This window comes from Lonchura striata, chromosome 2 (assembly GCF_046129695.1).
Source record: "Lonchura striata isolate bLonStr1 chromosome 2, bLonStr1.mat, whole genome shotgun sequence".
In the NCBI taxonomy this organism is placed as follows: Eukaryota; Metazoa; Chordata; class Aves; order Passeriformes; family Estrildidae; genus Lonchura; species Lonchura striata.
The window spans coordinates 92743730-92769109 of record NC_134604.1 but is presented as its reverse complement, the minus strand read 5'-3'; the positions used below and the strand labels follow the sequence as shown (position 1 = coordinate 92769109).

General features: G+C 45.7%; 2 protein-coding genes across 3 annotated transcripts in view; one reads left to right on the top strand and one right to left on the bottom strand.

The window, feature by feature from the left end:
* CARS2 (cysteinyl-tRNA synthetase 2, mitochondrial) overlaps nucleotides 1–7897 on the bottom strand; it is a 35037-nt gene extending 27140 nt beyond the window's left edge. Inside the window, exons 1-4 of one of the 2 annotated variants that reach the window (XM_031503888.2) lie at nucleotides 7683–7897; nucleotides 7060–7110; nucleotides 2799–2916; nucleotides 123–194 (exon numbers count right to left, since the gene is read on the bottom strand). In XM_031503888.2, coding sequence (XP_031359748.2) covers nucleotides 123–194; nucleotides 2799–2916; nucleotides 7060–7110; nucleotides 7683–7897 — 456 coding nt within the window. The remainder of the gene's footprint in view (nucleotides 1–122; nucleotides 195–2798; nucleotides 2917–7059; nucleotides 7111–7682) is intronic. The other variant, XM_021545564.2, reaches the window with a different exon arrangement.
* An 8442-nt stretch (nucleotides 7898–16339) lies between these two features.
* ING1 (inhibitor of growth family member 1) lies at nucleotides 16340–22114 on the top strand. Its single transcript, XM_021545529.3, has 2 exons — nucleotides 16340–17272; nucleotides 21168–22114. The coding sequence occupies exons 1-2, from the start codon at nucleotides 17131–17133 to the stop codon at nucleotides 21869–21871; spliced, it is 846 nt and encodes a 281-aa protein (XP_021401204.1). The 5' UTR covers nucleotides 16340–17130; the 3' UTR covers nucleotides 21872–22114.
* The last annotated feature ends 3266 nt before the right edge of the window (nucleotides 22115–25380 follow it).

Here is a 25380-nt window from a genome sequence, read left to right as displayed (position 1 = left end):
AATCAGCACTCAGTTTCCAAGCAACAAATTTATTTTTTTCAGATCAAACTCTTGAAACCAGATTCTTTACCAAAATAATTGCTTAGAAATACTCTTATATTTAGAATCTCAGGTATTTGTACCTTTAAGGCAGCCATATCTTGTTTAAAGTCTTCTTCATAAATACGAGCAAGCGCTATTGGTGATATATTCATCTAAAAAAAAAAGAAACAGATTAGCAAATCATAAGTCAGAGTAATGACATAAAATATGGCAATCTTTTCTCAGACAGCTAATAGCTAATTGGAAGACTTAGAGAGCCCTCAAGGTAAAGCGTCAGAAAGGCTTATTAATCTAACATTGACAGGGAGGAGATGTAAGTTATAAATAACTTAGAAGTAGTATTTCATTTATGTGTCTCAATTTCCAGAATATTGATATATCTCTTTTAGGAGAAAGCAACCAAAGACTAAAATAATAAACTCCTTCTCTCTCTATTATTTTCCTCTTGAGAGGGTCTTTCATTTCTAGTGACAAAATATACTACCATACACAAGACATAAAAACCATTCAACTTACTGGCAGGAAACACCAATACCACCTACGTGTCAGAAAGACATATCAGAGACTTGCAGAATGAGACAAGATATTAATTTTCAGTGATTAAGAAAAATAAGCTATTTCAGCAGATCATGGGTACTCATAGATCTCAATATTGAAAGCCATTTCCATGCTTTGCCAAGTCTGGCATTTCTCAAGCACCTTCTCTACATTTCTCATTCATGAGACACAAACAGGTTCCTCTTGCAGAGGGGATGCGAAAGTGCAACTCAAAAGGAAAGGTACTTGAACATGGTAAGGTACTTGTTCTCAAATATTCGGAAGAGGCCAGGGATTGAAAGATGCATGACAGCAAAATCTGCCCTAGCAAGCAACAGCATGGTATCAAAGTGTTTCAAATGCATGTTTTTACATCTTCTCTGAGAATAAACTACTAGGGAGAAGACAACATACTGTCAGTCTCTCCATCTTGCAGGTAACTGAATCATTAACAACATAAATCCCATTTCAACACTTCCAATTCATTACTGGAGCATTTTATGGGTACTGATTTTGAGAGCACAGGTGGGTACCACTGTTTGTACAAACTCCTGGACAAAGCAAGGGTTCTGGTGAAGACAGTCCAGATGTTCATGAAGCAATGAAATGAGGACAATGCACAGCACCAAAAAATAAAGACATGCATTGCCTACAGGCCAGTGACTGGATTCATCTCCCTGGACAGCTCAACTGCTTCCTTGATCAAGCAAGAAACAAAGGTGCCTACAGAAAGAAGATGGAGAATTTCCTCCCATCCAGACGGACGTTCAACACACAAAGAGACTCATCTCTCTCTCAAAGGACACTGATGGCATGCAGCATGTTCATCACAAACTAGTGCCAACTTTCAGGTTTTCCCCAGATGAACCCCACCAGGGGATGAAGAACAAGCTTAGACATGTTGATTCTACCACTGTAATGCTTCAGATGCACAGGTTCCAACAACAAAAGCAGGCTACTGAGGTAAAGGCCTTGGCCATCCAAACAAAATGGTTGACCAAACATTTCAAAAATTCACCAAATAAAAAGCCAAGAAAAGATAACTTAATAGAACCAAAGAATGCAGTGAAGCAACACATCTTTCAAGAACATGCCATTTCCCTCCTCCTCAAACACAAAAGCTCTAAGATGTTCTGACAATAAGGAAAAAATTTAAAGTGCAAACATGGATTTAAAATGCCTGAATTTTGGAGGGGGATTATTTGTTTTGGAATTGTTTACTGCCTTAGAAAACAGTAAGTAAATAAATAAATGGACTAAGGAAACAGACAATTTCTACATGAGTAGTGTGCTAGTGTTCATTTGAATGCAGGGGCCTATATTTAACTGAGAAAGTAACTGTTTACTTAAAGATAAGTAAAAGGAACAGCTGTCAAATTATCTGACTCCAGAAAACTATCTTATAGCTTGCAACTGCAATTCAATCCAACACATTCACTTATCATCCCAAAGACATGAGTTACAGAATCTACAATCAAATTAAACAAAAAGACTTAAAATGCAAAATAAAAACACAGAATACACTCTTATGCTAAAGTGTTCAAAAAGTGGTTTTAAAACCATAAAAAAAAAAGAATTGCAGTAACTATTCACCAAGACCATCTCATAAAAAAGATCTGATTAAAATTCAGCTGATAACCACTTACAGCCCCAGTCTTACCAAGATTTACCCCAACACACAATGTTAACTTTCCTGTGGGTGACAGCCAGGCCTGGTGAAGCTTTCCAAGGTGCTGACATTGCAGCTAGATGGTGCTCGGCTCCTTCCAGGAACTGCCCTCCGCCCCACGTGGCAGTACTGTATGTACTGCCTTTCATGACCACGGCACACAACACTTCTCCGGAACTCACTCAGAATCCTTTTGGCTGCTAAGTTTTGGGATAATTTCACTGTGCTGAGAATTCACACAAGGCTTTTGCTCCCTGCTAGCCTCTCATGCAGGGGGAGAGGGCAGGAGAATCCCAGCTGTGGGTGCTGTAAAGTAGCTCACTCTCTGCCTCCCCCATCACACAGCTCTGGACACTCAGCCCTCCTCATTCCCAGACCTATTGCAGCCACACGAGGGGACCAGAAATCTCAACATTTATTATCAACATTTATTATCTACTAATTAAAACAAACATAACTCAACAAAAGAACCCAAACACAGGTTAATTTTCCTATATAAGTAGCTTAGAAAATACCAAAAGGTTAGTCAAAGACTGCAGCAAACACCTACCTCATTGGCTCTTTTTATTATCTTGTCATCTATGTCTGTGATCCCCATCACCATGATAACTTCAATTCCAAAAAACCTTGTCATTATCCTTCGAATTATATCAAACCTAACATAGGAGCTTGAAAAGAAAGAAACACAAGCTTTTGAACATTCAGTAGTAAGAATAAAGTTAAACAAAAATAACCAACAGCCACAGAGACAAGCTAATTAATCCCTATACCTGCAATGAAAAGATCTTCAGTGCATAAGGTGTTTTTCCAAAACCAGTTGCTACCTGCACAAAAGTCAAGCAAATTTCTCTTGAATCGGCCTACCCTCTTCTGGCATCAGTGACACATTACATCAGATTTCCTGAGTGTTTTCTTTTGTTGCATCTCTATTCAAAGGGTATCACAAGCTACAGGAGCTGGGAGACTCTTTCAAAGCCAATAGGACAAAACAAGACACAGAGATCAGATGTTCTTGAAATACATCCCTTGGGCTTAGTATACCCTAACAGGTTTTCAAAAGTCATGCAGCAGAAGATCAGGGAGAAATAAAGCAGGATTCAAATTAACTTTTCTTAGCACTGAGTAACAGATACCAGCCACCAATAAAGTATTTCATTCATAAGTGACCATAGATCTGTTCTGATAGCAAAGAGTAGATGCTCTATAGCTTATTCTGTTTTATTTACACTTGAGAATAAAAGCTATTCTGAAAATTATTCAGGGCTTTTGCCACAAAGCAGAGTATTTAACGCCGATAGATTGATGATATACAAGCTGTACAGGGTTGTTGCAGCTCCTTGTGTTCACAGACCCTCCATTTGTAATTCCCAAAACACACTTTGACTTAGTTAAACCAAATTACTAGCTGGCATACTAGAAAGTGACTAAAAACTCTGTGTCTGCCCTGCAAGATGATGAGAATCCTCAATCTATCTGGGCTCTGTTTTCCCCAAAGCCAGCAAGGAGGTTCACAGACCTACAGGTTCCCATTTCACCCACAGTATCACACAAACTGCAACTCCCATGGCCATCAGAACAAAGAAGTATAAGCAACTACAGAAGTGGAATTGCACCCTTCACTGCAGGTGCCAGGTAGCACTAAGGTACTGATTTATGGATGCATAATACCTTGATGAAGAAAAATTCTTTTAGTTGTTGTTTGTGCCATGCCCATGCTGAAAAAAAAGAATTTTTGAAAGCCTTGCTGCCAGGGAGATAGTTTTTAATGAATAGCAGCTCACTGGGAGTAAGGTTGATCTAATGTGGTGACATGATTCCGTAAGAATATTAAATTGGCCTTTGGATCCTGTTCAGAGGAACAACGCCAGCATCAAAAGCTTGATATTAGATTTAACAGCCCTGCAGTCACTGTTCCCAGAGCAGGCACAAATTTCACACTGTTCCCTCTCCTCTCATCTTCCAACTGAATTAATGGAAGAAACTGCAAGAGCAAGAGCAGATTTCCTGATACCACAGGGTCTTTACCACTTCAGGACTGATAAAAAAAAACAGCCAAAACAGACAGTCAAGATCAGGGGTGGCAGAGCACTTCCAAGAGAAATCTCTCATGGTTAGTTTTACTCTTACCCAGGAACCTGGATGTCAAGCAGGCTGCAGGTCAAACCAGTAAAATCAAGGTCAGACCCAGAACTGGGTAAAAAAATAGTATTATTTGCCTGTCTTACTTTTTTCTCTATATAGAATGCAGTGTTGGATGTCATATGTAAGCAGACAGAGCATCTATTTTTAACATTGGAAGCACAACGTATTAGAGAATGTTAAATTTTTTAGAGGAATAAGAACTGCTTGTGGAATGGAAAGAGGACAGAAGAAAAATAATGCCATTATTTCCAAATTCTCCTCAAGGATTTCAAATTCATTTCTATTATTCATTTCTGCTTTATTACCTGCTCCATTTGCTGTGTTTGACATGAGTCAAATGTAAGACAGAGGGGAAAAAAAGGGAATTCTAGTGAGAAGAGAACATGTGGCAGGAATACAACAAAATGATGGTATTTAACAGGAGTAGCAGACTAGCAACAGCCACCACTCCATTTGACTTTATGCTGTTTCCCAGTTCCTCTCCTGGCCCCCAACAGCAGCATACAGTTCAGCTGTTCTATGTTTGGACCTAGCTACTGGGGAAAAAAAGATTCTATTTTAAAAATAAATAAATAAATAGAACCACGAGTGTGCCACCATCCTGAATAAATCAGCAGAGCAACAGGATGTTGCTAACATGTGTAATACCAGAGAGACTGGAAAGGAACAGCCAACTCCTCCCACCCTGGAGGGTTTAATTGATGAGAAAAGAGAGCAAAAGGTCTTCAGTGCAGATATCTTGTCAGGCAACAGGAACAACACATGAAGGTGCTTAAAGAGGTGCTAAAAGAAAGAATTATACCTGGTGTATCTGCATGATACACCAAAGGCAATATTCAGCACTAACCATTCTTTCTTAAATTAGCACGTGAAGAGGTCAGACCCGGGTGACACAGATGTATGGCAAACCTCCACTGTGGGAAAGCTTGAAATTGCTAGTTTAGACATGGGTAAGAAAAGATGGGTTAAAAAAACAGGCAAGTGTAAGCAAGGCTTTTCTACTCCCTCTTTTAATCAATAAAGTCTGAGGGCAAGAGAACCACTGAAAAAAAACCCAGACATTTAAAAGCCACAGAGAACTGCAAGACCAAAGGGTGAAATTCTCCATCCTCCACCTCTAGGTCACCTATACCCCTTAGGACAGAAGCACCTCTGCAATTCCCTTCCCTATTACACCATGTCAGGGAAGACAGGCCCTACCACACTAGAGAACTTCAACTGAGGGATAAAGACAAGAAACTCATAACCATCTATTTTACAGTTACTTTCAAGTGATGATTTTAAATCATAATTATTTCAAGGTAAACTGTAATGGAGCCTGTATCTCAAAGAGCTGTAGATTTAAATACACAAATTACTATGACTTTCAAATAAAAGAATTTTCTCTGAAAATACTAAGTACAAACAACATATCCAAGATATCGTGTTCTTGATTTTTAGGTCATCAGTAAAAAGCTAGGTCAGTTTTCTGCTGAGACTCAACAAAAGCAAGGAGGAAAAAGACACCACAACATATACAAAACAGTACAGTAGCATTAACATTAGCACTGACAGCAGTATCTTCACATAACTGGTATTTTAATTTTTCCTTTTTACAAGGAAGCAGTTGTGCAGTTACCGTGATGGATCAGTTCAACATGAGCAAGATTCAACACAAGTTTCTGAATGAAGCTGAGGCAGGATGAGAAGCTGTGAAATCCCGTACATTGAAAGGGAATTATTCAGTTACTGAAATGCACAATATCTGATATTCACACAGATGGCAATTATCTGATAAACCCCTGCTCTTCCAAAGAGCCCTACACAACTTGCTCTTTAAGAATGCAGAGACAGAACCTTAAGAGCAGCTTGAGCTGCTGCAACCCCCCTCAGTTTTACAGGAATAGCACACATCCTGCAAAGTCTACTCATCAGGTGTGCTGTTTTGAAACAAGTGCCAGCAGCCTCTTCTGGTGTATTTAAAGTTTTTTTTTTTTCGAAGTTACTTATAATGAAACCAGCTTATTGTTCTAACAATCCTAATGAACTACAGAGAAAAACCTGTGATGTTCTGGATTGGTTTTTTGTTTTTAAACATAGTAAGCCACTGCAATGTTACTCTACAAAAAGGCCTTTAAGCTACCTGACTTTTCTGAGATTTAAGATGCGATGTGTTCATCTGTGAATCTTGAAAGTACCTTTCTATTAGCCAACCCTGCATGGCTTTTCCTTGTGGCAACACAGTGTCCCAGCTAAACCTGAGGTGAAACTTTTTTCACACACCTGAGAGGCTCTGCTCCAGGATGAGGACTCCTCCACATGAGAGGTCACATTATGCTGATATGATTTGTAACAACTCACCCTACCCAAACAAACTGCACACATTCCTAATGCTTCTTCCCAAGACAAAGACATGCACTGTCTCTGCCTCAGCCAGGCAGCAGAATCAACAGCCCCTTTACAGACTACCCCAGCCCAAGAGGAAAAAATACATAACAAACAGACTTTTGACCTTTGCACAGCACAGGAGGTGAAGGGCTGGGCCTCATGTCACCAGTCACGGACACACACTGCAAGCCTGGGGATGTCCAGCACCATGTATCTGCCTGGATCCCCTGGCACCACTGGCACGGGGGTGTCCAGCACTGTGTATCTGCCTGGATGGCCCCATGCTGCAATCCACGACTCACCAGGCATGCCCGAGGTGTGCATGGTCATACACTGTCGGCCCACAGCTGTACCTGCAGAGAAGGGAGGCAAACAGAATCACAGATTTGTCAGGGTTGGAACATCACCCAGTCCAAACCCCTATCAAGGCAGGATCACCTACAGCAGGTGACACAGGAATGTGTGCAGGTAGGTTTTGAATTTCTGCAGAAAAGGAAACTCCAGGAGCCACCCAGACAGCCTTCCCCAGTGCTCTGCCACCCTCAACATAAAGAAGTTCTTTCCCATGCTGAGGTGAAACTTCTTGTGTTTTAGTTTATAGCCACTCCTGCCACTAGGCAATGCCAAAAGGAGCCTGGCACCATCCTCTTGACACCCATCTTCGAGGTATTTATACGTATTGATGACATCCCCTCTCAATCTTCTCTCCTCTAGACTTAACAGGCCCAGCTCCTGCAGTCTCTCCTCGCAAGAGAGGTGCTCCGGTCCCCTGGTCACCCCTGTGACACTTCGCTAGACCTTTTCCAGTAGCTCCGTATCTTTCGTGTACTGGAGCCCAGAACTGGACACAGGAGCTGTTTCCGGACACAAACCGCTCCTGTCACCCGCCACCCCCACGCCCGCCCGCCGCGCCGCAAGGCGCTACCAGGTCGCCAGTCCTTCCGTGGCCAGCACGAGCGGCTCCTTGCTCTGGCTCCGGCTGTTGTAAGCCACGATCCCGCTGTCGCGCCCCGCCGGAGGCGCCCACTGCCGCCGCCGCGCCGCGCCCGAGCCCCGCCGCGCCCCCGCCTGCCCCCGGCCGGCAGCGGCAGCGGGCCCGAGCCCGCACCGCCGGGCCGCCGCCGCCGCCCCGCGCAGCATGGCCCGCACGTCGCCCGGCGGCGGGCGGGCAGCGGCACAAACCCGCGACAGCCGCGCCGCCCGCGCGGGACCCGCAGCACAGCGCGGCCGGGGCGCAGGAAGGGGCGGGCCCGCGGGCGGGGCCGGGCCGGCGCCACCGCCTCCCGCCGGGCCGCCCCGGCCGCGCTGCGGGCGGGGCGCTGCTGGCGCGGCGCGTACCTAGCCCTGTGCTTCGGTGTAACCCCAGCGCGGCTTCTTCGTGGCGAGGTGTCTAAGGGAGACGGTTGTAGGAAATCTGTGACTAATTCAGCGTAACGGTCTCCACTGTGTCAAGTGAATTCGGTCACTTTAGGGAGTGAATCTATCTTTGCATTGCCTTTCAGGTCAGAGAATGGCTGGCACCCTGTTAGCTCTTGAAAATAAAACATGGTGTGACATTCTTGTGTTTTAGTTTATAGCAAATAATAAATCAGAGTCTCAGAAAACAATAAATCAGTCTCAGAAAACACTTAATGCACCCCCTGACTCCCACATACTTGCATAAAGTGTTACCTGACCTAGACATTTTCAAAAATGACAGCAAATGCTGCTGAGTACTTTATCCCAGCTGACTGTCAAGGTCTGCTTCCTCATAGGGGATTTTTGTTTTCTTTCTTTCAGAGCATATCAAGGAAATGCAGCTTAACTGACTGCAGTATTTTGAACCAATTGGGAAACTGTAAGATACTCAACTAGAATGAATAACAGCGTAATGGAGCAGACATAAGGGTACTAGAAGTATTTTTGAATGAGTACCTTGTTTCCAAAAATGACTATGAGCAGGTACCAAGGAAACAAGTGAGAATTCCACAAGCTTATAATCACAAAGATGATCAGAGGGATAGAACAGGTATTCTATGAAGACAGGCTGAGAGAGCTATGATTGTTCAACCTGGAGAAGGCTCCAGGGAGACCTTACAGCACTTTCCAGTACCTAAAGAGGACTTACCAAAAAAAATGAGAGAATGACTTTTTACATGTACAGATAGTGATAGGACAAGGGGGGAACAGTCTTGAACTCAGATTTAGTAGATATTAGGAAGAAATTATTTACTCATAGGGTAGGGAGGTTTTGGAACAGATTGCTCAGAGAAGCTGTGGATGCCCAATCCCTGGAAATGTTCAAGGCCAGGTTGGGTGGCACTCTGAGCAACCTGGTCTAAGTGAAAGGTGTCTCTGCTCATGACAGAGGGGCTGAAACTGGATCATCCTTAAGGTCCCTTCCAACCCAAGCCTTTCTATGATTCTGTGAATATTTTCCCAGATATTTTTCCAGCTTCCAACCAGATGGCATCCTCAGCTGAATATCTTGTGATTTTTTTTTTGCCTCACCCGCCCCCCCAAGTTTTTGAACCCATCCTCATAGATTTCTGTACCATTAATTTCCCCATTCTCTGTGAACCCACATCAATCCCAGGCTTTGCCAAGGAGTACTGCAGGTCTAGTGCATCTTTAGGAAGCACCCTCTTGGCATGTGTTGAACTCAAGGTCTGTGAGCTCCAATTGTAAACCCTTGCTCTTGTACAAGGAGAGTGAGTGAACTGCCAGTGCCAGCACGTTGTCTGTCCTGCTCCTGTATTCCACACAATCCTCTAAACAGGCTGTTCAGGGCAGAGCCTTTTCAGATCTCTCAGACCACTGCGTTACCTGCTAAGGCACCTTGCTGGCCTTTGGGAGGAAGGTAATACTGAACGCTCACAGCTTTTCTGGACTGGGTGTTGCAGGCTGCCTGTTGTGAGCTGCCTCACAGAAGTGTTTGTATTGTTTCTTCTTCTATCTGCCAGGGAGGACTTTAATAGATTTCTCTCATAAGTAATGAGATAATTTAAAATTATTGCTTTTACATTATACTTGATGTCTGTCTACACCTTACTTAATTTTAGATCATATCAGATATAAAGCCCTACCAGTGGCATATGTTTCCTTTTCCTTTTAATAGGTACTTTCCATAGAATTTGTCATTTAACAATCTGAACTTTTTGATCAAACAAGAAACCTATTTTATGGGCTTGTTAATTTAAGACTACCTAGGATGAAATTCAGGATACCATCCAATAACCTTTGTAAATGTTTGCTTTGTATGTTTCTCAGGAAGCTTCACAAGCCAATTATTTCAGTTTCCCTAATGACCTGGTTTTGATGTCCTGCTGTTCAAAACACATCTAGTTAAGAGTTGTCATTAACTGTGTTGTCTTCTTTGTTCTATATGGTTCCAAGCACTTTGACAGAGTACAAATCAATACTAAGTAACAATGGATGTTTTTTAGGCTTAATTCCAGGTTTAGCTATCATGGATAAAACTGCCAACAGATCAGAAGAATGCAAGAGCCTTTTTTTCCCATTGGTTTCAGAAGGCTTAGTGTCTGTGCTAGCCAGACTGGCTTTTAGCATTTAGTACCAAAACTGTGCTGTAAAATATTATTTTCTGACAGTGGGAAAAGTCACAATTAATAAATGTCTGAAATAAACAGCTTACATCATTCATGCTTGAGATTTAATGCAATAGAATACATCCAGTGGAATGGTGGAAAGTGTTCTACAAACACAGAAGTTCAAAAAGAACCTAATTTCAAATAAAAGCAAAACTAATCCTGGTGGATAAAAAACATAAATTATTCATGTTAACAATACCAGCATTCTCAGAATCAGTTGGTCTGTGGCTGTAAGCATGCCTCCACTTTATGTCACCTATGTACTCCTGCTCTGGGACATGTGCAAGGACACAAGTCATCTACCAGAAAGGCAGAATAGCAGCAAAAGATTTTATGCCATAAGGAGACTTTTGCTTCCACCTGGAGTAGAAGATGCCTTTGGTGGTTGTGAGCAGTTGGAGCCGAGGTACACATGATCAGTGCCAGGCCTGGGCCTGCTGTACTCCTGTTACTTCAGTACTTGCTGAATAGCCAGGAGGAAATATGATCTGCAGAGCAGTACAGCTCTTAGTCACAATCCCACTGTGGGATGTCTGTCTGAGCTTCAGGTAAATTGTTGTTTCAAGAGGACACACATGGATTTAATATTGTCAGGTCATGTTCTCATGTTTTTCTTAGGAGTCATCAAGGCTAAAACTTCCTTTAAATCAAAAACTGAAACTCAAAGGTAAAGGGGTGACTCCTGAACACCTTAGAAGGGATCTCTATGTTTTCTGTTCCTTTATCTCTGTGTGTAAGAAGGCAATATGTACGTTTCCCCTCCATCCTTGATCAAGATGGAAGTCTGTAAGAAGCACAGCTGTGTGTGCTGCCCACCAGCAGTGCTGGCAACATTTCTGTAGTGAGCAGGGAGGATTTTTTGGGATTTTGGCTTGCCTGGCTTCTATATTTTCCAGTTTCCAGTCCCAGGAATACCCATAACATTTGCCCCCAGAGGTAAGATGCATATTTTGTATTATACATGAATAAAGCTAAAAAACAATTTTCCATTTCCATGTAGCATTTAGAGACACATGCTTTGTTATTTTTTCGTTTCCCCTCACTGCTAAAGATGCTGTATTTTTTCTTATAAAAAATTCAACCACACCAATTTAGAATTGTTGACAGGAAAAAGGTTGCATTTGCTGTGCTAAGCAAGAGCATGTTTCCAGTGTCTGTGGCCCTTCTCATCAAGTTCTAGTTGAGAAACCTGCAAGGAAGCCTGAACCTAAGAAAATACGGGGGCAAAGGTTATAAAGACAAATTACAAACCAGAAGCAAAGATGAGCTAAATTCACTGCAGTGGACTGAATTTCTCTTGGTGCTCTGTAGTAATCTGTAATTACAGACACATTTTGACTAAACTTTTATAGTCTTTTATTTTTACAAAATCTAGGTGCTTATTGGTTTGTTTCAGAATCTTGTTCGATTTTTAAAAGGAGACTGAAAATTGCCTCAATCTTACTACAAGTGCTTGGCTCAGAAATATTGTAAATGTTGAGTGGCCATTCCACCAAATATTTGCAAGGTGAAAAGTATGTTTCATAAAAGAGAAATCGTCTTGAGAAACCTATTTGAAAAGAGTCATTCTGGGGACAGGGGGTAGCAGTGCAAGAGAAAATTCATTGGTGGTGACCATATATAACCAACTAAACTTTCTCGCTCTTACCACAAGTCTATTAGCTTTTAGCACAACCTACTACTGTTCAGAAAACCTACCCACCAACTGTTCTGACATACACTGCCTGTTTTTCATTAGAAGTGTTTATGTCCTGCACCATAGCTGACAGAAACAAGTCTGAGGGTTGGTATGAATTCAGTCAGGTTTCAGATTAGTGTCTTTGTCAGTGGTCGCCAACTGCTGAGGTAGGTCTCTCTTGAATTCACTAAAGGAATGCAAAGCCCATGGAATATGTTGCCCTTGATCTGTGTTCATTCCATTGACACTCTGGGACAACTCAGATGCATTTGCCTCAGCCTTCTACTGCAATGCACATTTACTTGTGCCAGTCAAAATTTTTTGCTGACCTTTAATGTCAGTGTAATACTGTTTAAGCTCACTGTGCTTTGGAAGTGCACCAGTGCAGCAGGAAAGAAAAAGAAGGCAGTAGTCAGAGAATAGGTGTGAGAAGAGGCAGTGAGTGCAACTGCCATGGGGCAAGCAGAAGAGATGTGAAATACTTGCTAAAAAAAGGGAGAAGTTTAGAATGGCAGGCCAGTGTTAGGTAGGCATTTGGAAAGTTCATTAAGTTCTTGATCCTATATTGTGCTGCAAAAGGACAAACACAACTAGATTTGTTTTCCAGATTTTAGAATCTATTCATCCAACATTATTTGGTGACATGAACAGGTAATTCTGGCCTAAATATCTGTAAACAGTATATGCTATCCAGGGCACAGCCAATGCATATTGCATGAGAGGGTGAGCCATGACTCTGCTGGTCTTCATACTTGCAAACCTCAGCTCTGCTCATCTTGCATGTTAATTGTTTGTACTTCTGTTTCAAAACTTACAACCACAAGCAAAACGAACAGACTTGTAAAATTATATTGCCATCATCCACATAAGCATGAATTTAGCCTCGTAAAGAACAAACAGATAAACAAGCAAGGAAAAACCCTCCAAGCATATGTAACTATAGAAGAGGGATTAAGCTATTAAATGGTGCAGAAACAGCAATTCATTAGGAGGAATAAACCCATCTGATTCGTCTGTACTATAAAGTACAATGACAAATGATCAGAAGACACTATTTCTTCTAATTAACAGAGACACAGCTGTATCTCATAGTATTTCATACAGCAATATTCAGCTAAGGCAGAGAAGGAGAAAGGAGGCAGCCAGAATTCCTCATATCAGCTATGCAGTATGTGCATTTGTGGAACATTTGGAGGTTTGGCATTTTCTGTTCCTCATATCAAGTATTCTGAACTTTGTGCTGATTAGCTGGGAAGCTGGGATAACCATAATGAGTGGAACAACTATAATTACTAAAACATTTCTATTATATGAAGTATATTTTGTATATACACACATAGTATATATATATGACACAGTTGTTGTGCAAGTTGTTGATCTGGTTGTAAGTTCCCTTGATTCCAATTGCTGTGAGTTTAGATCTGTAGTAAGGCAACAGCTTCAAGAAACTTCTGAAAACCTCAGATATTTGGGTTTCTAAATAGGAAAGATTTTTCATAAACAGAGCAAAGGGGCTTGGGAGCCAAAGGAGAAGAGATTCACACTTTTATCCTCTAGTCAAATACAGGAAATAGGAAGAAAATGAAGCCCAAGAGTCTCTTCTTTCTTTGATTCATGACACTCACTTCTACTTGTAAATTTTTTCTCCAGGGTAAGAAATGGACCCCTAATATGAAAAAAACATCTGAAACTCTATTCAAAATCTCTCATCTCTCACCTACTGTAGGTCAGAGACGAGAGGCCAAATAAGAAGAAAGCAGAGGAAAAGGAGAAAAAACAGAGATGAGCAGTGGGCATCAGCTCCATACCTTCTAAAACTTTCCACTCTAGAGTTGTACTCATAACACCTGATTTTATCCTTCCCTTCCCCCCTCCCCTGCCAGCTTTCTAAAACAATGGCTGACCTGCTGCTGAGCTTAGAGGGGGTTGCAGAGAACTGATATTTCTGGGTACAGGTATATATTTCATTACAGCACTATAGAAAGCACTGAGCATCATCTGGAAGAGCTGTAAAAGAGGACCTTCAAAGAGGATACCAAATGCATTCTCAGGGGAGCTCAGCCCCTTCCTGTCTCAAAGACTTGTGCAAAATGCCCTGATGGTTTTCTCTGTCACTCTTCTAGTAACATATAAGAAGCTAAGAGAGGAGGATCTAGCAGACAGCACTTTTAAGAGCCAGATGATACCAAGTTCTAGAAACTCAGCACATCCGAACTATCAATACTTTTGTTGAAAGATAGTATTGCTGCAACTTAGCAGGCTACTATTACACTTCAGCGTTTCCCTTCCTAATTTTTATTTTTTTTAATCTTCTAAGAGGGGGGAAAAACTTCATGTTTAGTAAATTAGCAGGTACTTTTACAAAATAATTTCTTATTCATATGTGTAATTACTTGTGTGCATCTAGAATGATGATTACCTTTTTTGCAAGAATGACTCTTTTTAGGACTCATCTGTATTCTTTACAGATGGCTTGCCTCTATTGAGTCATAATTATTGGCATAAATTCTTACACTACCCAGGGGACTGTTAACTACCTTTAATTGCCGACAGTGGCTCACCTTCTTGAAGGCAAAGAAGGCTTTAACTACCAGATAGGTGCCAACAATCTAGAATTGGAATAGGAATACCTATTCCCAGGCTAGTGCAGCCATTAGACAACTCTCTCTCTATGCCGCAGTAAACCAAAGCACACAGGTCCAGAAACACTGGCTTGGAGCACTGCCTAGATGTCATGGTGCTTCTAAGTTAAAAAGCTGAGATCTTGTGTATGTGAGGTTTACTTTAGCAGCTCATTTTTTTGCAGCAACTCTTGGAAACAGCAAATGAGAGGAAGAAAATAACAGGAGAACTTACAGGGATGTTCAGAAAACAAGGAAGTGCCTCTGACATCTGCCCGAAACAGTGGGTCGGTATCGGTTCAAAAAGTTTGGTCTGCGGTACCGTCTCCACTCCTCAGAAAGTTATGGGTGCATGTCTCACAGTGGAGGGTGGAAGGGAGGATACTGGAAGTATTGCTAAAGAGCTGCCTGTTCTTCCCTGAAAACCCCAATTCTGGCGTTCACGCACCAAGCTGATGGCAGCAGCAAAACCATTTAGCAGGGGCTGAGGTGCCCACCAGGCCGCCGCTCCCGCAGCGGCAGATCGCTGAGCAGCGCCTGCACCAGCGAGTCTGGCCGCTCAGAAGCGATGACTCAGTCTCCCCTAAATTAGGGGATTGCCAGTGACGTCTGCTAAAAAAAACAAGAGGCAGAAAGCGCACGCTGTTTTGCTTCAGCAGAGCTAGGGTAGGTCTGTCCAGCCCCGCCTTCCCCGCTCCTCGATCCCGGCAGAGCCGGTGCCTGCGGGCTCCGGGACGCGGCAGCGGCTCCGGGACACAAAGGCGACGCTGACCGACAGCGGAGTTCCTCCGCACGGCCGCCGGTCACTGTGGCGGGCAGAAGACGGGCAGCACAGGGCTGTACCCGGGCGCCCCTTCTTCTCCTCCTCGCCGGCAGTGAGCCCTTTCCGCCGGCAACCCTGCGGGGCGGGGGCGTTCCGCCGCCGGCCTGCTCTACAACGCAGCCGCCGGCGGCGTCTCCCGGTGACCCTTCCCTCACCACTGCGCGGGCTGAGGGAGCCGCAGCAAGCTCGCTCGGCCGGCCGGCCACCCTCCTTCCCTCTTCCTCCCCTCCCGCCTTCCAGCCAGCCCTGCCTCGCGCATGCGCAGCCGCCCGGGGACCGCTGGGAAACGTAGGCACGCTGCGTCCCTAAGGGCTCCATTTTCTCCCGTCGCCAGAGGAATCGCGCGTGCGCAGGCCCGCCCCCTCCCCTCGGGCGTTACCGCCCCCTCTGCCGCGGCGCGCGGTATCCCGGGCAGCGGTGTCACAGCGGGGATTGGCCGAGGGAACCGCGGGGCGGGACGCGAGGGGCGCGCTGATTGGCTGGAGCGGCTGTCAGGCGCCGCGGGGTGATGGATGCGGGTGCCCGCTGAGGAGGGAGGGACGGAACGCTCCCCGTTTCCCCTCGGCGTCCGGCGCCGCGCCGGGCACAGCCCTGCCTGCAGCGCGGGGAACGCGTGCTTCTCAGTGTTCCCCTCTCCTAAGAAAGCCTTCGGAGCCGCTCCATCCCGGGGCGAGCTGGCAGGAGGCGAGACTCCTCCAAAGTCCCGGTACCCTACCGCAAAAGCATTCACTTGCCCCCGCGATCCCCCCAGCCTCCCCGCGGGCCGCTCGCCTCGCAGCCGCTGCACAACTTCACCGGAGCCTCCGCCTTCCCCGGGGCTTCCTTCACCCCACGCCCACGCCGGCGCTGCGCCGCCCGCCCCCTGGCTCGGCCCGCATCCCCGCCGCCTTCCCTCCCTCCCCAAACGTGAGTAAGGGAGGCGGGACGATGGATATGCGGAGGTTCCGGGCGGGGGAAGGGATTGAGTGTGTGCGGTGAGTGTGTGAGAGAGAGAGAGAGTGTGTGTGTGTGTGTGTGTGTGTACACAGCGCTGGGAGAGAGCGCATGCGCCCTGGCTGGCGGGGCCGAATGTTTCCCAAGTGTTTGAAACTGGTATTTGGGTTTTCCACGTTGGATCTAGCGCGGCGTATGGGAGCGAGGAGGCTGCGTTGATATCGCCGGGGAGCGGCGGCGGCGGTGAGGAGGAGAGCGGGGAAGGGGGGAGCGGAGGAGAAGCGGAGCAGAGCGGCGCTGGCGCAGGCAGAGGGGCTGCCGCTGCCTCTGACAGACACTTTGCAGAGCACATTTTGTTTCCAGATTGTTTCGGAGGAGCTGGTTTGAGCCCCGCTCCTTTCTCCTCCTCCTCCTCCCCCCCTCCCCTCCACACACACACACAAATCCCTCTGATTGTTCTTACCACCTCCTTCGTGAATTACCCACAACGACAGCCATTCAATCAGCTGCTGCTGGCTGTAGGGGACTAGCGGAGGGTGTGTGTGTGTCTCTCTCTCCCTCTTTTTCACACAAGAGGAGTCAGATGTAGCTTCCCTCGGTTTTTTGGGGGGAGCTACCGAGAGAGGTGGACAGGGAGTGAGACCTTCATCGGGGTTACCGTCTTTGAAGGGAGCAGCACTTGCTCTCACACGGAGAGGTGTGGGGAAGGATTTTTGTTTCTTTGCCGGATGAAAATGTTGAGTCCTGCAAACGGAGACCAGCTTCACCTAGTGAACTATGTGGAGGATTATCTGGACTCCATCGAGTCTATGCCCTTCGATCTGCAGAGAAATGTCTCCTTGATGAGGGAAATTGACGCCAAATATCAAGGTAAGTGTTTTCTATATATGTGTGTGTCCGTGTGTGTGGCTTGGGGCTCAGGGGGGAAGGGTGTCTTTCTTTTCTTTAGAGCTGAGCCTCGGCTCCGTTTGCCCCTCTGCACCCCACAGGGATGGTAGCTTTATTTTTGGGAGGTAAAAGGAGGAAGAAAGCCGGGAGGAAAGATCCGAGGAGAGAGGGGGACTGATCTGCAGCGTTAGCTCTTGTCATGGGGCGGAACAAAAGGTCTCCGGCTTTTCTTACTAAGCAAGGACTCTGCTTTTCTGTGTAAATTGCTGGCCAAGAAGGCGGGGGCAGGGAAGTGGGGTGTGCGGTGCACAAAGGGGGGCCGTCCCTGGCCGTGGGGCTGAGGTGGAAGGGTTTGGGGGTACGGAAGAAAGTGCTGGGTGGATAGAAGGGGAAGAGATTACAGCACAACATTTAGGAATGTACAGTATTCATTATGGCTGTAGTAGGGGAGAGAGGCAGCTAGTGAAGGAGGGAGGGAAGGAAGGAGGGAGGAGAGGGGGGTTAGGCGAGAGTGGGGGGCAGGGTGTGCTTTCTTCGCTCCCTTCTCGGTGGGTTTCGTTTCACCCGGTAAAACAGCCCCGCTCCGTTGGGCGGGAGGGGTCGAGGGGGCAGGACCGGCGTGTGCGGTGTGAGTGGGGGGCGACGACACACACGGTCGCGTTTGCGGCTGGGCTGAACGCCCCCCTCCCTCCCCGCGCCCGGGGCACGCCGTCCCCGTCCCCACGGGCGGAGGGAAGGAAGGGGAGGCCGGTTTGCGGGACTCGGGGTAGCTTTGTCACTTGGTCGCTAGCGTCCGCTCGGGAAGGGAGGGGGGAGGGGGGGCGCTTTATTCTGTGCCGCAGGTAGCGGTGACAGCCGGGGTGCCGGGAGGGGGGACCCCCTCTCCCTGCCCGCGCACCCGTGCATGTGGCCTTAGGGGCGGTGGGCTGCGAGCCCTGCCTGCCATTGCTTCAGCCGCTCCTCGGGCAGCTCACTATGGGAGCCCGTCAGCTCCCGGGGGAAGTGTCCGGGGGAAACTTCTTCGGGAGGCCACGAGAGCTTGTCGGGGGTGGGAATGCAAGAAAAGGACAGAGCGGGCATCAGGCATCGCGCTCCACCAAGCCACGTCCAGCGGGCACCTCCGCGCTGTGCTAGGAAGGGGCGTCCGTGCTGTTTTTATAGGCAGACCTCGTTAGCATATCGCGGTTCGCCACGCCCATCGGGGGCACTGATAGGGCGGGGGCGTCCCCACGGGCCGGCCGTGCCCCGCCTCCCCGCGCGGATTGGCTCCGGGGCCGGGCCGGCCCGTCTCGCGCCCCCGCCCCGTCGTGACGTTTCCAGAAGCAACTTTTCCGTGGGGTTGATTTGAATATCTCGGCCGGCCCCGGCAGGCGCGCTCTGATTGGCCGGGTTCGCAGCAGGGGGCGGGGCCACCTTGGCCGTCCGGAGAGTGAGTGACGTGTCCCGGGCTGGGGGGGGCGCCGCTGCTCTAGCCGCGCCTCGCTCGTGACCGGCCGGAGGGGGCGGGTGCGAGCGCGCTCCCGCCCGCCGTGATTGGCCGCGGCTCCGTGTCAATCACTCTTTCGTTACCGCGGGACGGCCCGCTCGGGACGACGGGGGCGGGGTCGCCCCGCGGCCCCGGGACCTCCGCGGGGACGTCCCGGTTTCCTGCCCGAGAACAATGGCGGCTCCGTCACCTCCGGGGCGGCCTCGCGCGCCGCAGAGGGGCGGGGAGGAGGCCGGGCCCTCGCCCGTGTCCGACTCGCCGTGGTTCCGCGGCGCCTCAGTCCCCGCGAGGCTGCGGGGCTGCGCTGGGAGCGAAGCCCCGGCGGCACGGTATCCCTCCGTTTGTGGTGCCGGGAGCGTGCGGTCGCTGACGGCTCGGAGCGCAGCTGTGCCCTCCCGCTGCTGCGGCGCGGTCCTGGCATTGCCCGAGCCGAGGCAGCCGAGGCGGGCAGCCAGCCGGCCCCGAGCCGCGGCACGGCCGCGATGGCTCTGCCGGAGCGGAGCGCTCGGCTCCGCGGCAGCTTCCGCTGCGCGGCTCGCATTCCAAACACGCCCGTGCCGGGCCGCGCGCTGCGGGAGCCCGGCCTGCCGCCAGCGCTCCTCCCGCACGGCTGCGCCGCGCCGGGAGCCGCAGCGTGCGTGCTAGACCGAAGTGTTCCCAGCGCCGAGCTTCAGTCCGTAATTGTTTCGTGGTGCTGAGACAGATCAGATGGGTTAAACTGATGACATCAGTCAAGTGCCAAAGCCTAACGCATAAGACTTATGCAGTTCGGCCACTGAAAATCAGTAACTACTTTTTCAGCCTTCCTGAATGTAGAATCTGCTGTACGTTTGAAGGATCTTTTGGTGGCATCTTGGGCTTGGATGTCTTTTTGGTAGTTTTTTTATTGTTTTGGGCCTTTTTTTTTTTTTTTTTTTTTTTTTTTTTTTTTGTACGTTAAAAAACCCCCCGCCAGTTCCTTAAAATGGTCAATAACATACCGAAATACTCATTTGGTCAGATAGGTTATATTGCAGAACCAGCTGACAGGTCATGCTTAACCAATGTGTGAAGCACAAACTGCAGCTCTAAAATCTGAAGTAAATCTTGCATAATATTTCCATGTCTTCACTGAAAATCATGTATGTTTAAAAACTCTGCCGAGGAAAGCCAAAACCTAAACCACAGGGTGGCTCTTGGTTTGCATATGTGTCATATTCTCCTATGAATAAATAAATAACAGATACATTAAAAAAAAAGTTTTGGTAATGCCATTGGCATGTATGAGAGATCCTGGTTTCTGTTAGATTAATTGAGGTTTATATTTATATATTTTTTTTTTTATATATTTGTCTTCTTTAAGAAGACATATATCTGTTCTAACCTGTGAGGAAGAGAAAATTCAGAGAAGAAAGGAGATGCAGAAAAAGCATTCAGTGTGTTTCTGAGGACTTAATATGGAGTGCTAAGTGTTCCATATGCTGTAGTTGATTTGTGTATCATAATGAACCTCAAAAACATCTCCTTAAAAATAGGTTTCTAGAGCCACTCTTGAAACTTTCGATATTTTGTGCATTGTTGTTTTTTATAAACAGAACAATCCTTGAGGTGCAACTCGGGATGTAATATATTTTAAAGCAGAAGCTCTAGCTGATTCCCATTGTTGCCTATAATCTTAATGTTATCTTTCAACTTTACCTCCTTTCAACTTTCTGCTCTGCAGGAAATATTTAATGAAGATAATGTTTATGTGTTTTAAAGAATAGCTATGTATATTTTACAGAAAGTATAGGTGTTAAATAATCTAAACATCCTGGATATTGTAATCCAAATTCTGCAATCCAGGGATTTACATGGCCTCATATTTGCAGCAGAACTATCTCAACAGTATTGGATGCAATAGCTTTGGGTCCAGACCATGTATTTGGTGCTTCTACATCTCCTGTCAAATAACCCAGGAACATGTTTCTACACTGGTTTGTGCTTTCTTTCTGTCCCACTCTGTCATTCACTGAAAATGTTAATGTTCTTATACAGAAAATGTCCATTCATTTCCCCTCTAATTTTGAAGTTAACCTTGGAACTTTTGATGGTATGTGTGTTGGTTTAATTAGTTCTTTTTAATTACTGAAAAGTTTAAAGGGAAGTATTATCAACAACATACATAAAAATATATTTAGCCACTTTTTTCTTCTTAACCAGCATTTGTATTCCATTCCTGTGGGACCACCTAGAACAAAAGTAGTCCAGTGGAGTCACGAGCTGCTTGCCAGATACAAGTTTCAGGGCATCTGTCTTCGATCGGTGCTGCAAGTTACAAGAAGTTCTTGCTGTATGGAAGAAAAAATGGGAGGTTTTGTTTTGCCATTCTCCCTGTCAAAAATATTTATAGTTTTTATTTCTTCTTTGCAGAGATTCTGAAGGATCTGGATGATTACTACGAAAAATTTAAACGGGAGACAGATGCTGTGCAGAAGAGAAGAATGTTGCACTGCATACAGAGAGCCTTGATTCGAAGTCAGGAACTGGGGGATGAGAAGATCCAAATCGTCAGTCAGATGGTGGAGCTCGTTGAGAACAGAACAAGGCAAGTGGACAGCCACGTGGAACTGTTTGAGACCTGTCAAGAGACTAATGACACCACTGGAAACAGCGGGAAAGCCAGCCAGGACAAGTCGAAGAATGAGGCAATCGCACAGGCTGAAAAGCCTAACAACAAGAGATCAAGGAGGCAACGGAATAATGAGAATCGAGAAAATGCCTCAAATAATCATGATCATGATGACATCACCTCAGGAACACCAAAGGAGAAGAAAGCAAAAACATCCAAGAAGAAGAAACGATCCAAGGCTAAAGCAGAGCGCGAAGCTTCTCCCCCTGACCTTCCTATTGACCCTAATGAGCCAACATACTGCTTGTGCAACCAAGTCTCCTATGGAGAAATGATAGGATGTGATAATGATGAGTGCCCCATTGAATGGTTTCACTTTTCTTGTGTGGGACTCAACCATAAACCAAAGGGCAAATGGTACTGCCCCAAATGTAGAGGAGAAAATGAGAAAACTATGGACAAGGCATTAGAGAAATCTAAAAAAGAAAGGGCATACAACAGGTAGACTTTGTGGACTTTGTGGACTTTTCATAGTGAAGGATAAAACCCACCAAACCAGTGTATTTATTGTCAGTGTCACCTTTGTTGAGGTGAAAGGATTGTAAAATGTATATTTTTAAAGGAGGTTTAAAACTGAACCATTCCTGTTACAGGGACGGCAATAAGAAATTTTGGGTTTCATTTGGTAAGCTGTAACAAGAATGTGGTCTGTGGACCAATGTATTCCAAAAGTAAAATTATAAGAATATTCGGGTGTTTCTTAAAAGAGAAATTAATAATTTTCTTTATTTCTTTTTTATCTTTTTTTTTTTTTTTTTTTTTTTTTTTTTAGTCCTGGTAGCACTCTACCCATTAAAATTTTGACAAATATCTCTGAAATGTAATTTGGGTTTCTTTAATGAAAAATGTTATTTACCTTTTGAGCAAAATTGATAAATACTTTAACCACCTGGCTGTATCTGAATAAAGCTGCAATACATTGCAATGTAATTTCTTTTGGTGATAAGCAAGAACAAACAAAACGAGGGTAAAATTTGGTTCCTGCTACAAAGTGTCAGTATAACAGTTCAATAGCAAATGTTTAAATAGGCTTAGAGGATTATTTTTTAAAACAAAAAGTTAATGGTTAAATTTTAAACAACAAATATTTTATATGCTGGCCAGGTACCACAAAGGCCGTTTTTAAATGATTGAATATGTTTTGTATTTAACCAGGAAGTGGTTTAGTAACGAGACATAACATAAATGAAGCTTTATACTGTCACAGATAGTGGTGTAGCAATCCTTAATTTGTTTAAGTTGTATAAATGTACATTTCAAGTGGCGTTGCACTTACTGTATTATACTTGGAAATGCAGCCAAATGCCATTGTGTAACCAATGTGCATTTCCTGCTGTATGTATGAAAATTGTACAGATGTGATATTGAGAAATAAATGAAATGACTTTGACAGTTTGCTTCTTTAGCAGTCTTGTTTAATGATCATTCATATAGCTCAAAAAACCAAGAAATTTGTGTTTGACCTCAGCAGCTCCAGCAAGCTGCTGCTGGGAAGCCTGGAACTGTTGTAATGGTAACCAAATTACAGTTCTGATGAAGAATCTTCATAGAGCATATGGCCAGCAAGGTCATGGGAGAGCCAAAATAGCATTCAACTTTCCATCCAAGTCGTCTCGTTTTGTGCTTGCAGTCACTCCCAGACCCAGATATTTATCTGAAAATCAATAGTACAGAGCTGGTCTTGTTCTGTTTTTTTAATGTTTTTTTCACTGTGGATATAAATGACTCCATGTCTGTTACTGGGATCTTTTGCATTTTGGCATTTTTTAAGTATTACCACAGCTGTTCCAGGGCAGGCCTTTTTATTCTTCATGGTCACCCCACACCAAAACAAACCTGCTGTGACGAAGTGCTATGCCAGGTATCCAGTGCTCTGTCCCTTGGGTGGATAGTGAAGCTTGGTCAGACTGTTTCCTTCACCATCATGACTGGAGTGGCTGACATTCTGGGTGAGCAGATTTCATCTCCCTGTCGCCCTGTGGGCCTTCATCCAGGTGAGAAGGGAACAGGACCAGCAGTAGGAAGGCCATGGAAGTGAAGGTTGTGAAGTCCAGTGGATCAGGCAAAGACTCACCTAAAACGATGGGAGACTGGGGCTGGATTGTTTTGGGTTTTTTTGGGGGTTTCTTTTGAGAACGTTCTGTGTATTATGGTGGTGGTTTTTTTCCTGAACAGTGAAACCATACCACTGAAATGACACTTGTATTCCAGAAGAACTTTCCGTAGGAAGTAAGGCTTTGGATCTAGCCGAACACAAGACGGCTGAAGGGGTTCAGTGTTTTCTAAAAGTGTACTGGTGGGCCCCAAAATGCACTGCATCATTTTGCATGGGTATTCCCTGCCAGCCAAACATGTCCACAGTGACAAGTAGTCCTGTTCTACTTCTAAATAGGTGCACTAAGTGTGTGCACCTGCATTCATGTTTCCAGTCCCTTCAGACTGTACGGTTACGCTGAGCCACCTGTGCCCAGGGCAAACGCTTGCTCCAAATCAGTCTCCTGCTCCCAGGAGGTGGTTTAGGGTTGGAGTATAAATTTTCTCCTCTCTTACATTTCCTTCTCCTTTAATATTTTCTCTAAAGCCTTCTGGTTTTCCATTCTCCCTGCACACTTACTGGTCTTTCCCGCTCCTCTCTCTCTCCACCTGCTGTTATTGTGGTTGGTGCTGATGTTTTTGGTCTTTTCTGCCTCAGCTTTTCTGTCATTCTTCCACCAGTCTATGCTGAGAACATCAATACTTAGCAGCAGGACTGTACTAGCAAAACCCCAGTGAAACTTTATATAGGAACTAGTGCAGACAAGGTTTCAAACCAAGCCTTTTCACAAAACGTCTGCATTGATTCTGAGGGATATTTTGAATGTGAAAAGCCAGAAGGAAACAACAAAAATTCAAAAGAGGACAGTTAGAATGTTCAGCTATAGATGGATCAGTAGAGCCATATTTATACTGCCTTTAAATATTTCCAGCTACTGAAGGCTGGCTGTGGTCTCCCATTTTGCAGTTTTTTGCTGAAGACAGCTGCTGATCTGTGAAGTAGCTTGGAGTTATGTCCCTTTCCACAGCTTTTCCCCAGGCTTGTGTTATCTTCCCAACTCACCCTGTTGCAGGCTGCAGCGCTGTTCTGCTCCTTGGCCCTGAGGGCTGAGTGGACTGGCACGGGGCAGCCTGAAGGTCTGGTTTCAGTCGATGGTCAGGATTAGTTGGATGCAAGGGACGCTGCAGTGGCACTGAGCTCTTTGTTGATGGAAGTGGAGCCATCTTGTGTTATACTGACACACTGCCAAGCGCTGCTGACTGTGCAAACTTTGTCCTGGCTTTGGTACTTCATCTAAAATGCTGTCTTAGTTATTCACAGTGAATTTAACGGCCACAAGAAACTTCTATCTTTTGAGCCAATTTTTGTTACTTCTGCGTGACAGATCAGCTATTTTGCAAGCTTTCTTATTTTGCCCAGCAGAGTGATTTGGGAAGATCATCTGTCTGGTTTGAGAAAACATGTGACTCGCTCGGTGACCCTTTGCCACTGAGGCTGCCAACAAAAGGCTTGAGTGAGAGGCATGCTCTTCTAGGAGCTGAGCTAAGGCTTCATCTCCATTTCCCACAGGTTAGTAAACAGCTCTCAGGTGTTATAGCATCAATGAAAAGTATAAAAATCATTGGGTGTTTGCTGAGGAGGAAGTCATAGCAGCAGGAGTCACAAACTTCTTAAACTTCTCATTGAAATCATTCCGGCAGCTGCAATTGCTGCTCTTCTGTGTGGTAGGGGTAGCAGGGGTGTCTGTAGTGTGGTGCTGAACCCTTAAGCTAATGATAAAGCTTTTCCAACCTACCAAAAAGTGGCAGTTCAGCACTCAAGTCAAGGGAGCTGACAGCAGACCTTGTCCCAGAGTCGTCCCTGTCCTCGGCAGCAGATTTGTTGTGCAGTGGGCCAGCTGGCAGTGCACAACTGGTGCT

Excerpts from the sequence above, each read along its gene's own strand:
- ING1 (XM_021545529.3), top strand. The coding sequence starts at position 17,131 with ATGAAAATGTTGAGTCCTGCAAACGGAGACCAGCTTCACCTAGTGAAC. Across the intron at positions 17,273-21,167 it reads AATTGACGCCAAATATCAAG|AGATTCTGAAGGATCTGGAT; the intron begins GTAAGTGTTTTC and ends TCTTCTTTGCAG.